At 40.0% G+C, this 14,536-nt stretch overlaps 1 protein-coding gene across 1 annotated transcript in view; it reads right to left on the bottom strand.

The window, feature by feature from the left end:
* Positions 1-1,593: 1,593 nt before the first annotated feature.
* The window catches only part of zgc:77151 (uncharacterized protein LOC337153 homolog), a 53,025-nt gene continuing 40,082 nt past the window's right edge, over positions 1,594-14,536 (bottom strand). Inside the window, exons 9-12 of the mRNA XM_050041133.1 lie at positions 12,081-12,178; positions 11,758-11,938; positions 10,749-10,952; positions 1,594-10,445 (exon numbers count right to left, since the gene is read on the bottom strand). Of these exons, the coding sequence (XP_049897090.1) occupies positions 9,204-10,445; positions 10,749-10,952; positions 11,758-11,938; positions 12,081-12,178 (1,725 nt within the window). The 3' untranslated portion in view covers positions 1,594-9,203. The remainder of the gene's footprint in view (positions 10,446-10,748; positions 10,953-11,757; positions 11,939-12,080; positions 12,179-14,536) is intronic.

Genomic DNA, 14,536 nt, shown 5'->3' with positions numbered 1-14,536 from the left:
TAACAACTTTTCAGATATAATTAATATATTAATAATATATGATTAATAATTTTCTTTTTTCTCATATGATTTATTCTCGTAACATTAAATTACTTTTAAAATTATTTCAGTCTGATATTTGCACTTTAGTCTCTTAATATTCCAACATTTGTCATAAAAAACAGCAACTTGTCTTTGAATATTCTAACTTTAAACTCATAATGACTTATCTCGTAAAATTACATCTCTTTTTAAATTCAGACGTTATTGTCTTAATATTTGGGTTGCTGCTGTAATAAATCCCCAAAATAAAAGCTCAAAGCTCAAAACTGCAGCTTCATATTTATCAGATCTCTGCCTCCCTCCAGTGTTCAGTGTGAGGAATCACAGGCAGCTTTTGTCCAACTGTATGATTATTAGTCATAGTGAAGTAGTTAATTCTTAATTTACAAGAATCTCATAGTTGATACCATCTGTCAAAATAACACTTCAAATTAAATGTTGATGCCTGCTTATGTTAAAATAAAAATCAATTTATATCAGTATTAGGATTATTTTAAATCTTTCAAAGATCTGATTTTGTTTTTCAGGACGTACGTGGCAATATTTGGTCCACATTGAAAATAATCAATTAAATTTCCACTTAAAACGAACCATGTTCTGGGAAGTCGAGTATAACATTTCTTTAAAACTACAAACTTTATTGAAATTGCAACTTTCCATAATATCAACAGTTTTGTACAACTTGTGACTTTTCTTTGACAATAAAAACTTTCTTATGATTTTATGACGTCTCACAATATTCACGGACTTTCATCATAAAGTTATGACTGTAAATGACTTTATTCCCATTACAACTTTCCAGAATTTTGATAATTCATTTTTCATATTTCATATCATTTCTTTTCATTACAAATTTGATATTTTATAAATACATTTTTGCCTCAAAAAGTTTAATCTCATTATGACTTCTCAAACTTCATTCTCTTAACATGACGTTTCTCATGAATTACTTTTCATTACTTTCCTCAAAATGACGGCTTTTTGCATAAAATTACTTTATTCTCAGAATATTACAGCATTCCTCAAAATTACAACTTCAGTCTTGTAACGCCACAACTTCCTTCAAAAATTAAGACAACTTTATAGTGTCATTATATATTACAATTTATTGTTGTGGCATTACTTATCTTTTAAAATTACCACTTCAATCTGATATTTTGACTTTATTCTTATATCACAACTTCTTTGAAAATCACGACTTAATATCACTACCTTTCTTTTAAGATTACAACTTTAATCTGACATATCTCAGACATTACTTTATTATCATTACTTTACAAATTAAAATGGCAATTTTTCTTTTTTCCTAAATATTTAACATTTTGTTCAAAAATTGAGAGTTGTGTTTAAAAATTGTAACTTTATCTCTTAAAATAACGACTTATTCTCCGATTTTTGTCATTTTTAACATAATTTGAATTTAATTCTCGAAATCTAAATCTGCCATGGGTACACGTCATGAAAAAAATTATGGTAAATTTTGTTCATCCCTTTTCAAAAGAGCAGATAAAAACCCAACTTCCTCTCAGAAAGAAACACAACAAAGCCCTCTGAGGTTTTATTAACAGATTACTTTTATTATAAATATACAGTGTTAAAATGGAATGGTACCTGACACTGCCAACCGGTTACCGCTTATAGAAACTAAAAAAAAAAAAAAAAAAAGGAACTGGAGTTTGTGCTGCAGATCTGCAATCATCAAATCGCACAAATGCAAAAACACAGAGTGTCAATCAACAGGTCAAGTCAAACGCCTCGGCCGCCATTTCAGGCGCACACTTGCAGACAGACTGTGATCATACCAGAAAGCATCGGCTCTCTTCAAGTGTTCAACACAGTTTGTAAAGAAAAGAACACGTGACCAACTTCTGCTTTTAAAATTGATCTTTTGTTTGAATGAGGGGGAAAAAACAAACGACTACAACATGAGGAGAGGAAATGGTGTCAAGTGATAAAAATGAGATCACAGGAAGATGTGACTGAAACATTCATTGGTACTGAACATCCAACAGTTTATGAAAAGGTGCTACATGCAGCTTTTTAACATCAACAAACTTAAGTTTACAACCAGGACGTAGAGCAGTAGAGACTAGAGGCTTTCAACCTTGCATTCAACCTTGTGACATTTTTGAGCTGGGATGATTAGATAATTAATCAGTCAGTCAATTGACAGAAAATGAATCAATTAAATGTGAAAAAAATTGCTGGTTGAAGCTTCTCAAATGTGGAAACATGCTGGGTTTCTTTTACTACGCCACATTTTACTGAGTATCTTTGGGTTTGGCCTGCTGGTTGTGAGACATTTAGAGACGTCTCTTTGGACTCTGTGATGGACATATTCACTACTGTATCTTCTACTGTCCGCTTGTTTGCTGTAGAGACCAACAGCGCCCTCTACCTGTTTGGTAACACCTAACAGATGTTAAAACGTCACATGTAGCACCTTTAATTTGATCATTTATCTTCATGAATGTTGCTCACCGGATGAATCACATCACCGAGCGCTCAGATGGCCGCTGGGTGTCACGCCTCGTAGGTCCAGTTTGCTCCGACAGACGCCGCGGAGCCGAGCGAGCGTCCTGCTGCCGCCTTTAACGAGGTAATCTCCCCTGGTGCTTTAAAACACAGGATCAACACAACATCACGTGACAACAGGAGCTGTTGTTCAAGTCAATGGCATGAAGGCTAATGAGCAAACTTAACTTTCATTTGCTTACAAGTATCAACCCCAATTTTCACTTATAGTATCAGGCACTTAATTTTTAAGTACTTTACATTAATGAGCAGTGCCGTTCAAGACCGATGCTGAAGTAGTGTGCAAAACACTGGATATAACAAATCTGTTTGAACATGCATAACAAAATGTAAACATTTAAATCTTTAACTTTATCGAAGGAAATAAAAAGAAATGATACCTAAAGAAACCTTTACAAACTAAAGCTTAAATAACCAACGAAGAAGAAAAACTATTCGACTCTCCTTTAACTCTAACCTACAAGATCTCCACTTTGAATGACACACCAGGCGCTGGTGGCATGTTGTCATGAACATACAAATTAACATGCAGAAAGAAAAAAAAACTAACTAAGGCAACAAATGTTCAGGAGAGTCAGACTGAGATAAAACTGGTCCAGTGGAGCTGTGGTTTGACTGGGAGGCTCCCAGTGTGTGTGAGTGCTGAACTTGAAATGAACATTTGTACAAAGTGTCGTCTGAAGGCAAAAGTGCTGAAGCCACATGTGACAGGGTGAAAAGTGCTGCTACAGAGAGGAGGTGGAGCAGCGTCGAATGGCTGAAAAGGAGCACACTTTCAAACTGTTTCTCACAAAGATACTGATCGGTCGCACTCGTTCATCACACGTAAAGTTTAAGAAGTAATTATGTAGAGAATTTTTTTTAAGAGAGACTGAAAGATGTATTCGCTAGTTTTGTAAAGTTTTTGGAAAACTCGTCGAGGCAGCCCCACGGGTGTGTTTGGAAAGCACATAATCCTGACATCTGTGGAGCTTCTCAGAGAACACCTTGAACTGCAAGCAAGGTCATTTATTACTGTTTTATATTTGTAAAACTCCCCCAATCCTAATTTTTGTGACATCATCCCAATATAAAGTCTACGTACCAGAAGAGGTAAACACCAATTAGCATATGCAGTGGGTCCAACAATGATGAAGTTCACATAGAAGCTAGAAAATCTGGTATCATTAAAGGGATAGTTTGGATTTTTTGAGGTGGGATTGTATGAGGTACTCATCAATAGTCAGCGTATTACATTCAGTAGATGTTGGTCAGCATGGCCCAAGTTTGGAGAAGCAGACAGGAGTACCGCCATGGAAGCTAAGCACAAAATGCATTTACCTCCTTAAAAAAAGTCCCACCTAGAAAAACTCAAAAATAGTTTAAGTGTACGCTGGGCTGAGAATATTTTCACAGATTTACCTTGCTTGCTTTCTGATGGGGAAGATGTTGACGGCTTTAATTCTCCATATATGCTTTCCAGACTCCATTGAAAAGAACAATCATTTTAGCTCGCTGAACACAGGAGCTTTTGGTCTACTGCTGCCTTAGTCAGTTAATATGTTTGTGTTACTGTGAATCCAAACTAACCTTTAAAACGCCAAAGTCACATAGAAACACAAACAAACTGCTCGAGGTAGTGGATGACCAGCAGCTCCTGTGTTGATTAATGTTAAATTACTGTTTTTCTCAATGGAGTCTGGCTTTAACAATATCAATATAACTGTTCCAGTTCTCCGACAGATTTCGTTGTCTGACAGCAAGGTAAAGAGGTGAAAATATTCTCAGTATAGCATACACCTAAACTGATAATGATTTTTTTAAATGGCTAGAATATATTTTGTTGCTGACCCTCCACAGCAGTACATTGCTTAATTTCTTGGTAGTACTCCTGTCTGCTTCTCCAAACTGGGAGCGTGTTGACAAACATTTACTCTAGGTAATACCTCATAAAACCCTCATTTAAAAGAGCCGAACTATCCCTTTTAATTCCTCCCCAAACAGCGATTGTCCAATCATAGCTTAGCAACTGTAACTATGAAGTGAGAGGCATGTACAGCTTTGGATTTCCCACATGACAAGTTTGTAGAAGGAGCGATACACAGGTTTGAAAGTCTTTTCCCAAAACCAAAATCGCAAGAGTAACCCTGTGAGGAATGGATTTAAGCGCACTTTTCAGCTCTCAACATAGGTTACATATGTTAGCATGTTTGGCTAACTAGCTTACATTTAAACTGTAACTAAAGCAGTAAGCTAACCCAGTGTTACCTCAAAGGCCCTTTTCATAAAGGCAACAGTTATTTAGGTAGTCGGCGAACAATTTCAATGTCTGACACATTGTTTCTGACAGCGCAACTGTCGAGGCGTTGTGTCCGACATATTCTAACATGCAAAAACTGACAGTCCAACAGCCGAGCCCAATTAGTGCAGTGGCTGGGAAGGCTTGTGGAGGTGTGAACGTAAGTAGATTTTGAACTAAGTGCAACACCGCAAACATCTGAAAGTGTACACCATCCTTCCATGAGGACCACAGAACACACAAAAAGAAAACAAATATACTGTTATTGTTGTTCGCTGGTGGTGCATTACTTAATGCCATCTTCCAGCCATCGAGCAACTTTTCACCCTGCCACCCAGTGTGGCCGCTCAGAGTAGCAACAAACACTTTTGTCTTCAGCTGCACCCGTACAAACTCTTTCCTTTGAAGCATACTGAAGCCTATGTCGCTCCAGCATGCTCAGAAACACCTCCCCTTAATAAATAAGGGTTGACAGACAGGATGAAGCAGAGCAAGACACAAACTATACATTAATCCCGTAGTAAGATTATCAGACTTGTGAGATATATCAAATCTTACTGCATTGATTGTTTTCAAGAAATAATCACACAAAAGGAAGAAGTCTTTTACCATCTTCCTCGTTACTTCTCATTTCTCACCTCACGTGAAGGAGAAAACAGACATTATTGTGAAAAGTGACATTTCTTAAAGCAAACAAAATAACGACATATAATATCCTGAAATACTAATGATAACTCTGACCTCGACATGATGAGAAACGTTATAGAAAGGTTATGGAGGTCTGGGGATTTCTGGTGGAGTTAAATGTGCTTTGGTGCATCTGCCCAGCTATGATCTACTGAGTATACATTTCTCTACTCATGCACTCATTCACAAACAGTCCATATCTGTCTCACACAAAGCCAAACAGTCAAAAATAAATCAGAAAAAAACTGCAAATACTTCCAATAACAAGTCATGTTATCTTTTAACTCAGTTCTTTGAAATATTTTCTTATAACTGTCGGACAAATAAATCTACTGCGAGAAATTTTAAACTTGAAGTCAAGATCTAACGACTTGCTGAGATGAAAATAATTTGCAGCTTTATCAACAGAACACAAAACAACAACAATATGGCTACATAACTAAGAATAAACAGCACCAGTTAATTTCGGTGTCGTAGTTAATTCCACTGCTCTGGTAGAATAACAAACGTTGGCAGAAAGAAAATAAACATGGCAAATATAAATATGGAAAAACAAATGAAGCACGTGGGTACAGTAGGTGTGCAAATCTGAAACAAACAGGGACGAGTCCAAGAAGAAAAGGCTGTGATTAAAGGGATACCTTGACATTTCAATTTTTTTTTTTAGCTACACAAGGTTTTTGTCCCAATATTGAGTCGGTGTTTTGTGTTGGCACTTTAGATGAAGAAGAGGAAGAAGCCGGGTGGAGTAGAGGATTGGTATAAAGTGGGAAACGGCAACACATTCTTTGGTGACACAGAGTGAATGCTGCAGGTTTGATTTTCTTATTTTCAACTGGCATTAACATCTGGCCTATAACAGCTGGACGTCTTCAGGAGAGATTCCTGTAATAACGGTCAGAATATAATACGATTTGAGCCAGGTATAAATGACTTCTGTACAGTTTGACCACATTCTTAGAACAATGGTTTGAAATTTTGTGAAACACGTTTATTCATTTTCATGCCGAAATGAGATGAGATTGGAGTCTCTCTCACGTTGGTACGGTAAACATGAAATTAGCCTAGCAAGACGCAAAGACTAGAAACAGGCTGAGACAGCTGTTCTGGCTCTCTCTAAAGGGAACACTAGAGACCATCTTGTGATGCAATCCGCAACTTAAAACAAATGTGGACCAGGGGGGAAATGTACTTCCTACGCCTCTATTTCAGACCCCCTTGCTCAGTCCACACCCATCTTCGAACTCTGCCTTCATTTTGATCTTGACAACACATCTGTAAAGTTTTGCATGTTTAACAACTTTATTACGTTGACAAAATCTATCCAGAGACATAAATTAACACCTGGCAAAGTATTCATAACTGCTTCTGTGGCAGTTCCCGCTGTAATAAGGTGTCTCCAGGACCACATTTTGCCGTGATCACTGACCCACACTGACTCATAGAGTGAAAACAAAAGTTCAGCGATTAACATTTACAATCTTGTTTGTTAAATTCGTACAAAAACTAAAGTGTAAAAAAACAGCAATTTAAGGTTTTGAAGGGTGTCATGTGTCGGACTATTTCTTGGCTGGAACTCCAGGAAGTCACTGCACCGAGCCAACAAGTAGTCTGGTACAAAACCCCTGAAAACCCACAACCTATTCTCTTTTTTACACTTCTGTTTTTTACAGATGAAATTAACAAGTTATAAAGTGTTATAAACTGATGAGCTGCAGAGGTGTTGGTAGGTAGGTGTTGTTATTTTTGGACGCCATGCTACTTGTTGTCTTAGTCTGTTTACAGTGTCTGTGCTAAGCTAACTGGCCGCTAGCTATAGCTTTATATTTACCGTACAGACATGAGAGTGGATTCAGTCTGAACATGTAACTCAGCCAGGAAGCGATTATGCGCAGTTCTAAAAATTTCAAACTATTAACGCAAGAAAAATAAATCGGTCAACTATCTCCACCTTTTCTTGCTAATGCTACGTATAAATCCGTCATCTGCCTTCCTACTCTGCAACTAACTTCAGATCTGATCACAATTAAGTCTGAATGGAGAGAATGAGAGTGCGTATTTACACCAGGGGTTCATGCACATGTAGCATTAAAAGAACTAGTAACCGTATCCACATACTAATTGCAGGTTAAAGAGGTTAATTTTCTTATTGTCAACAAATTCCATACTAAAACCCAAATCAGTCTTTTCATGAGATTTGATGACAATCAGAAACATGGAGAATAAACACTATTTTTTTTCTCATAATACCAAGTGGAAATCTGTCTGCGTTTATGGACCAGCATCCAACCCTGCCGTCTCCCCAAATGCATGATGGGATGAGCTCTTATCCCCTGGAGAAATAAAAAAAAAAAAGCCTGAGGTAGTCTGAATGTTTGGGCAACACGTTCATGTTTGATCTCTAAACGTCCTCCTGTGCTGACTCCCTATTGGTTGAATAACCTGAACAGTGGTGGTGATGAAGGCGAAGCGATGGCGCCATCGTGTGGCCACAGTGGTCTTTACATGCAAACAGCAGGCCTGGGTATCGGCCCTCAACACTGCACTAGTACTGTATGAAGTATGTCAGCAGCATAGAGCAGCACTCAGAATTGATTAAAGCCTAAATTTTTACCAGTTTTAGGCCGTTTACTTCAGACGAGTTCTTGTACAGCTGCTGATATTAAGACATTTAAAACGTAAGAACTTTGGCTGCTTTTGTTATAAGATTTTTTTCTATATATTTCAGAATCAGAGATGCAGGTATTGTATCCACACTAGTATTTCAAAAATACCTGGCACTACTGAGGAGAGAAGGAAAACTTAACAGGTCCAACATCAAGGTATCTCTTTAACTGAATGTTTTTGAGGCCGGCGATGAAACAGATCGCCGGACATTTAAGGCACATATGTGTAAGAACAGTTTATATAATTTCAGCTAACGAGCAGGACTATAGAAAGGCTTCACTTAACGAGCTATAATGTGAAGACTGAGGAGCTCCAGATAACATCTAGACACTTTATCAGAAAATAACTATTTCTCTACAGAAGTAGAGTACAATTTAAAAATGAAACTACCAAACTACAGTACACTCTAGATGCTAATTTATGAAGTCTTGATGCATAGCATCACCCATAGATAGAATTGATTTTTATTTTAAGTAATATGGATCTTATTCAATATTTCACCTTAACATTGAATAGTGGAGTTAATAGTGTTATGGAGGGTTATGGCAGTGTTTGTAAAAGAGTCAGTCTCATTCCTCTGTTTCTTTTTTTTAACCATTAAGAGACAGAAATCAACGGAGAAACGAAGAGAAACTGATTTGTGATTGTCATGAGTCTCAGTGTCGTCACTCCTCTGCAAAGTTCAATCGAAGAGAAGATCGAAAACCAGGAAAAAAAAACAAAAAAAAAAACAGGAAATAACAACAAGGAGACAAAAATGGGAAATAAGGAGAAGTTATGAGTTCAAATGTTCTCAAATATGAAGCAAAGAATCACCCCTGCTCCACGTGTTCAGGCGTCAACCTGAGCCGGATCAACCACTGAAGCATCCAGTGTCCAAACCCAACACCAAGCACCATGGTGGATACAACTTTCCACATTCCAAAACCGCCAATCCCGAATTATCCGACAGTTTTCTGATCACAAAATGCTAATATCAACAGAGGGAATAATGCTAAAAACAGTGTGTGTCAGTGTTTGAGGGCCCGGCTATCTTCAGCTCCACTGGGCCAGAACCAGAGAGGTGGGCAGGATCTTTCTCCTCCTGCTCTGGCTTCTGTAATTTGTTGCTTATCTCAGTGTCACATCGCTCTATTTCAACCACCTCCTCCTCCTTCTTTACTTCTTTCTTTACTGCCACTCGTCCCTCTCCTGTCTCTGTCTCGGTCCTCTGGGTTTCAGCCATAGATCCTGGAGGAAGAAATTTCCCAAACCTCGTCCCGTTCAGATCCTCCTCAAATTTCACCTGGAAGGGTGGCAGCCCAAGCAGGAAGGCCCTAATCCTGCTGGGGGAGCTAAGGTCCGCTGGTTCCTCCTGGTTCTTCATCTCCACATCCTGCTCTCCTCCTCCTGCACTTCCTACAGAGCTGGACCGGCCGCCCAGGCTGAAGTCCTCAGCCTGCTCTGTGCAGCCGGGTCTCTGTCTCTTGGATGGCGGCTGATCTGTGCTCCCGTTGATCGTTGCCAGACTCGGTTCTGGTCCCTCGGTGCTGGGTCTCTTCGCCGTGAAGCGTTTGCTGAGGTTGAGCGGCAATGCCTGCTCTGGGGGAGGGGTGATAGGAGAGCAGGGGGGCTTGGTGCTGAGGTCCTGGGACAGAGCCTCAGACAGTCGGCGGGTGAAGGTCTGGAACTGAGACGAGCCCAGACGAGTCCTCATCAGCTGGCACACCTGAACGCTGCAGTCCAGGTTCAAAGGCAGGACCCGGAGAGGGGGCAGAGGAGGCCGGTTCCTAACGTCCCGACTGCCTCCTCTCTGGGCTGCCTCGTCCACAGTACAGCCGGAGCAGCGGTTGTGCTGCTGGTGGAGCATGTGGGGCTGAGGCTGAAGCTGGTCCCCGCTGGGATGAGACGCATCCGGGGTTCCAACTTTGGGCTGAAGGGTGTAGATGGTTGGATGGTGTTGGGTTGGGTCCTGAGGCGTCAGGGCTGGGCTCTCCGGGCCTCTCTGGAGGCTTATGCGGTTCCTGAAGACATCCAGAGGACAGACGCCTTTGATGGGGCTAAAACCGCCCAGAGATCCTCCGACAAAGTGGCGAGGCAGAGTGGAGAGGAGCACACCTGGAGCAGGAGCCACAGTCTCCGCTCTGTCCGGCCTCAGCTCCTTTGGTTTGGGCTGGAAGGGGAGGAAGGGGGCGGTCATGGGGGAGAGGTCTGGGGTGAGGGGCATGTTGACAGGAAGGACAGCTGGCTGGACGGGCTGCAGGATAGAAAGAGAGAGGAAGAAAATGGCGGTCATGGATAGCACTTATTAATATTTATTTATCTTTCTTTCTTTCTTTTTTTTTCTTTTAAAAAGCTTCAAAATACATCTCAGATCTTTTTCTTTAAAGCAGAAGGTAGATGATACTTAAATTTGTTCTTATTGTCAATAATTTTACCTTAAAACTTATTAACAGGTTAAACAGGATGGAGGGGAGGATGAAGCACAGATGAAGTATCACTTTAATTACTATAAAATGTGTCTGTTTTTTCTACAGTACAGTGGAGTTTGAGAGGTTACCCTGTGTGTGCTGCTGGGGGTGGGACCGCCTCCAACTCTGACAGGAAGCAGAGGACTCTGCTGCTGAGACTCAACCGCTGCTTTGGCTTTCGCCTGCTGCTGAGCCAGCAGCTTCGCCTGAGCGATCAGCGTGGCCTTGTTGCGAGTGCCCGGCGGCCGGCCTCGGCCTCTCTTCACCACCACGGTGCCGTTAGGGTTCACGATCTGCTCAGAGAGACAGAGACAAGCAGTCATACATGGTGTCTATAAGCCTATGCTGGATTTATTCACATCTTTTGGAAGGTGGATGGTTTATTTGTGTATTTATTCTTTTGCTGCTGTTGCACTTTCTTGTATTTAGTGTACTCTCTACATGTTACTTTTTGGTTTGTACATTTTAATGTGAAGCATGTTCACTTTACCAGCAATAAAATGTGCTACATCAATAAAATTCCCTTGTCTTGCTTCTACATCTGTGGCAAAATTCACAAAGTTGTGCAAACCACCACCTCTAATTTTACTGGATTTTTTTGACTTGTGGACGAGCCAATCAGATTTTTATCAAACTCGGCACCAAAATATGTTTTTAAAAAGACCTTATTACATCATTATTCTAAAACCTTACAGAGTCAATAAACTTAGGAGGCACCTCCAGGCTTAGCTGAACTGTTTACCAGAAGAATATCTGCAGGTTTCATCAGGGTTATTTTAGTATCTGGAGCATTTCTTAAAGGTATATAGAGATATTTCAAGAAATATCACAGTTTCCTGAATCACCCCGAGTCATAATGTCAAAAGTATAATGTCATGATGTTTATTTAATACCAGAAATGAAGGGCCAAAGCTGGCAGGACTATGATGATTTATGTATGAAAACTTAAAATAAAAAAGGTTAAAAATTGGCACATTGGCAGCAAAAGAAAAGAAACAACAGGAGGTAAATCAAGTGTGAATGTGCAGCACAGAGTAGCATGTCACCGCATGATAAAAAATAAGATTAATTACTGTTTACAGTTGTTCTGTCACTTACAGTACGAGAAGGAGCAGCGGGGGTTGTCATCTTCTTGTCCTTGGCTTTGAGTCCCGGTTTTCTGCCTCTCTGAAGTGGTTTCCTTCCTCTTATCCCTCTGGGTTTCGGTGGCATGGGGGATTCTGGGACTTTAAATTCTGCTCCTCCTGCTCTGAGGTGCTCTTCATAGGGAAGCATCAGTCTGAGAAACACACACACACATGCACACAGTTACAGGATGCTAAGTGTGTGTACTCTTACATAAGGACCTTTTTTTTAAGCCTGAGTGATTTATTTCTATTTCAGGATGTTTTGGAAGGGGGGAGTCAGATTTTCAGTCTGACCTCTCGTAGTGTCTCCTGGTGCAGGTAGCAGCACTGGTGCTGCCGGGGCATCCTCCCAGCTCATTATAAACCACTTTCCAGAGACGGTCCAATGTCACCTGTGACACAAACAAACGTGAAGGTGATCAGCTTTGAACTCCTGAAATTCTGCAGAAAAAAAAAATGGTGTGTGTGCAGCCTGGGTAGGACTGTCATGTTTTATTTGAAAAATGTGCTATCATTCAAACATGAGGGTTACGGTTAGAGGTTAATCATCAGCTAAATTGAAAATTTGCGGTGTTGAAATGCGAGTATGGCTTGTACTCCAGTGTTCTGCATATGGATTTTAACACTATCATCTCAAGTTCTCCAGTTCATTTCTTAATTCAGCTACAAACATAATACAACATAACATACAAGTTTTGGCAGGTTTTTGTTTGTTTACTGAAAAAAAAACAACCCATAGAAGTACTGCATAAACACAATTATCACAGTATAAAGTAAAACACTCTCACTTTATGAGGTCGAAACAACTTTCTGTGGCTGACAGGTGGAAGGACAATAAAGCAGAAACCAGCACATCCTGTTAGTGTACTCTGCACTCCTGTGGTCTGAAAGACGCACAGTGCCTGACACTCAAAAAAAAATGTTAAGTTTGATATCAGGGTTCCTGCACCTTCTTAAATATCCAATTCAAGGACTTTCCAGGCCCTCAAATTCAAGGACCCAACACAGCATAGTTTAAGACATGGATCTAGGTTAATTACTATTAAAGCTCTGAGAATTGAAGCTGACAACAATTAAAAAGAGACAGAAGCTGGACTGTGCTGCGTTACAGTGAAGTTACGATATCAAAAGGACTTTAATTTTGATTCTTGCACAAAACATATACATTCAAGCACTTTCAATGACCCATGTCTATTTATGTCTGTTTTCAAAAACCAGAGAGGCCTTTAATTTTTTCCCTCAAATTCACACACTTTCAAAAATTTCAACGACCCGTGGGCGCCCTGAGGTCCAGACACTGATATACGGCAGAACTGATTGTCACACAATAAAAAAGACTATCAATAAGTACAAAGACATTAAAGTGCAAGTAATATTAATAAGTAGAGTGCAATAAAATAAAGTGCCCTAACTCATGTAAAGTTGTGCACTGGTTTGTTAAAAAAAAAAGAAGGTAAAAACCTCTAATAAGTAAAACGCCACATAAAACAAATGTGAATAAAACATGCCACAATAACAACACTGCAGCCGAGCAGCATCACCTCCTCTGCTGCTTGTTCCACTGCACAGTCATACAAACAAGTTTATACAAATACACAAACCAGCTAGACGTTGGAGAGCATCGCAATTTTATGTCAAAGTTCAATCTGATTAGAATCCTGTGCCAAGTGAGTGAGGCGGGGTTGATTCACTACCAGCAGACACATTCGTCTCCCTCTGGTCTCCACTGAAATGAATGAGGAGTTAGATCAAGTGTGACCACAGCTGGAATTTATGCTGCATGGGTTGAATTTAAATTAATCTGAATGAAATACGTGTTGGTTGGAATTTGAACTTGTTTTTTTTCTATGAGTGTGTGTGACACATAATACAGTGTGTCATTAGGGGTGTAACACCGTGCTGTATAATACAGTATTGTTCAGTGCAAGGCTCAGTTCAGCACAGAGGGTGAAATGAACGACTGAACAGGCCTTTTGTTGTGAAACAGTGCAGCACTGAGCTGAATCTGTACCGCCTGTTTCTGTCCCGTCTGCCTGTTTACATTCATTGTAAAGCTGCTCTTGTTGTGTGTTTATTTACTGTAAACGGCTCAGAAATGACCGATTGTTTCAGATTGTGTCATTTTATACAGTTACAGTTGCAGTCCATTAAAAGGTAGCACTGATGTGTTTGTACTGAAAATAGTCATGACTTTGTTGTGTTCATCTTGTGACTTCTTCAGAGAAATCTGGAGTGCTACCATTGCAGTTTTAAAGGCTTAGTTCAACATTTTCAGAAATATGAATATTTGTTTCTGGTGAACAGTTGGATGTGGAGGAAATGTAAAGGCCCAGACACACCAAACTGACATCAAAAGACTTAAGGCCCATTTATGCTCAACGTTAAATATGGATCAATATGGAGCCTTCTGTCCGTGCTCTGCGTTCATTTCGTCCGTATTTCTGCACATTTCCATAAAGCTTACGGATACGGGCCAAACGGAGCAGTACCACTGGAAACCGCCAGGGCAGTGTTGGTGTCACTACCCGATACGTAGCTCTAGTGAGACACGAAGAAGAAATAACAATTCAATTTCTCTCATCGGCAGTACTAGAGAAAAGAATTCTCCATCCTCCAGTTGCGATGTATTTAACGGCCTCACCGACCACCGCCTCCTACAACGCTGCCTCTGTTTTTGTCTTTTATGCAAGAGGTACATTATCAATATCTCCTCCACAGTCGCCATGTTTGTTTTTGAGTTTGTTGTTGTC

This window comes from Epinephelus moara, chromosome 3 (assembly GCF_006386435.1).
Source record: "Epinephelus moara isolate mb chromosome 3, YSFRI_EMoa_1.0, whole genome shotgun sequence".
In the NCBI taxonomy this organism is placed as follows: Eukaryota; Metazoa; Chordata; class Actinopteri; order Perciformes; family Serranidae; genus Epinephelus; species Epinephelus moara.
Note: the sequence above shows the minus strand (reverse complement) of the source record. Positions and strands in the feature narration are given on the sequence as shown.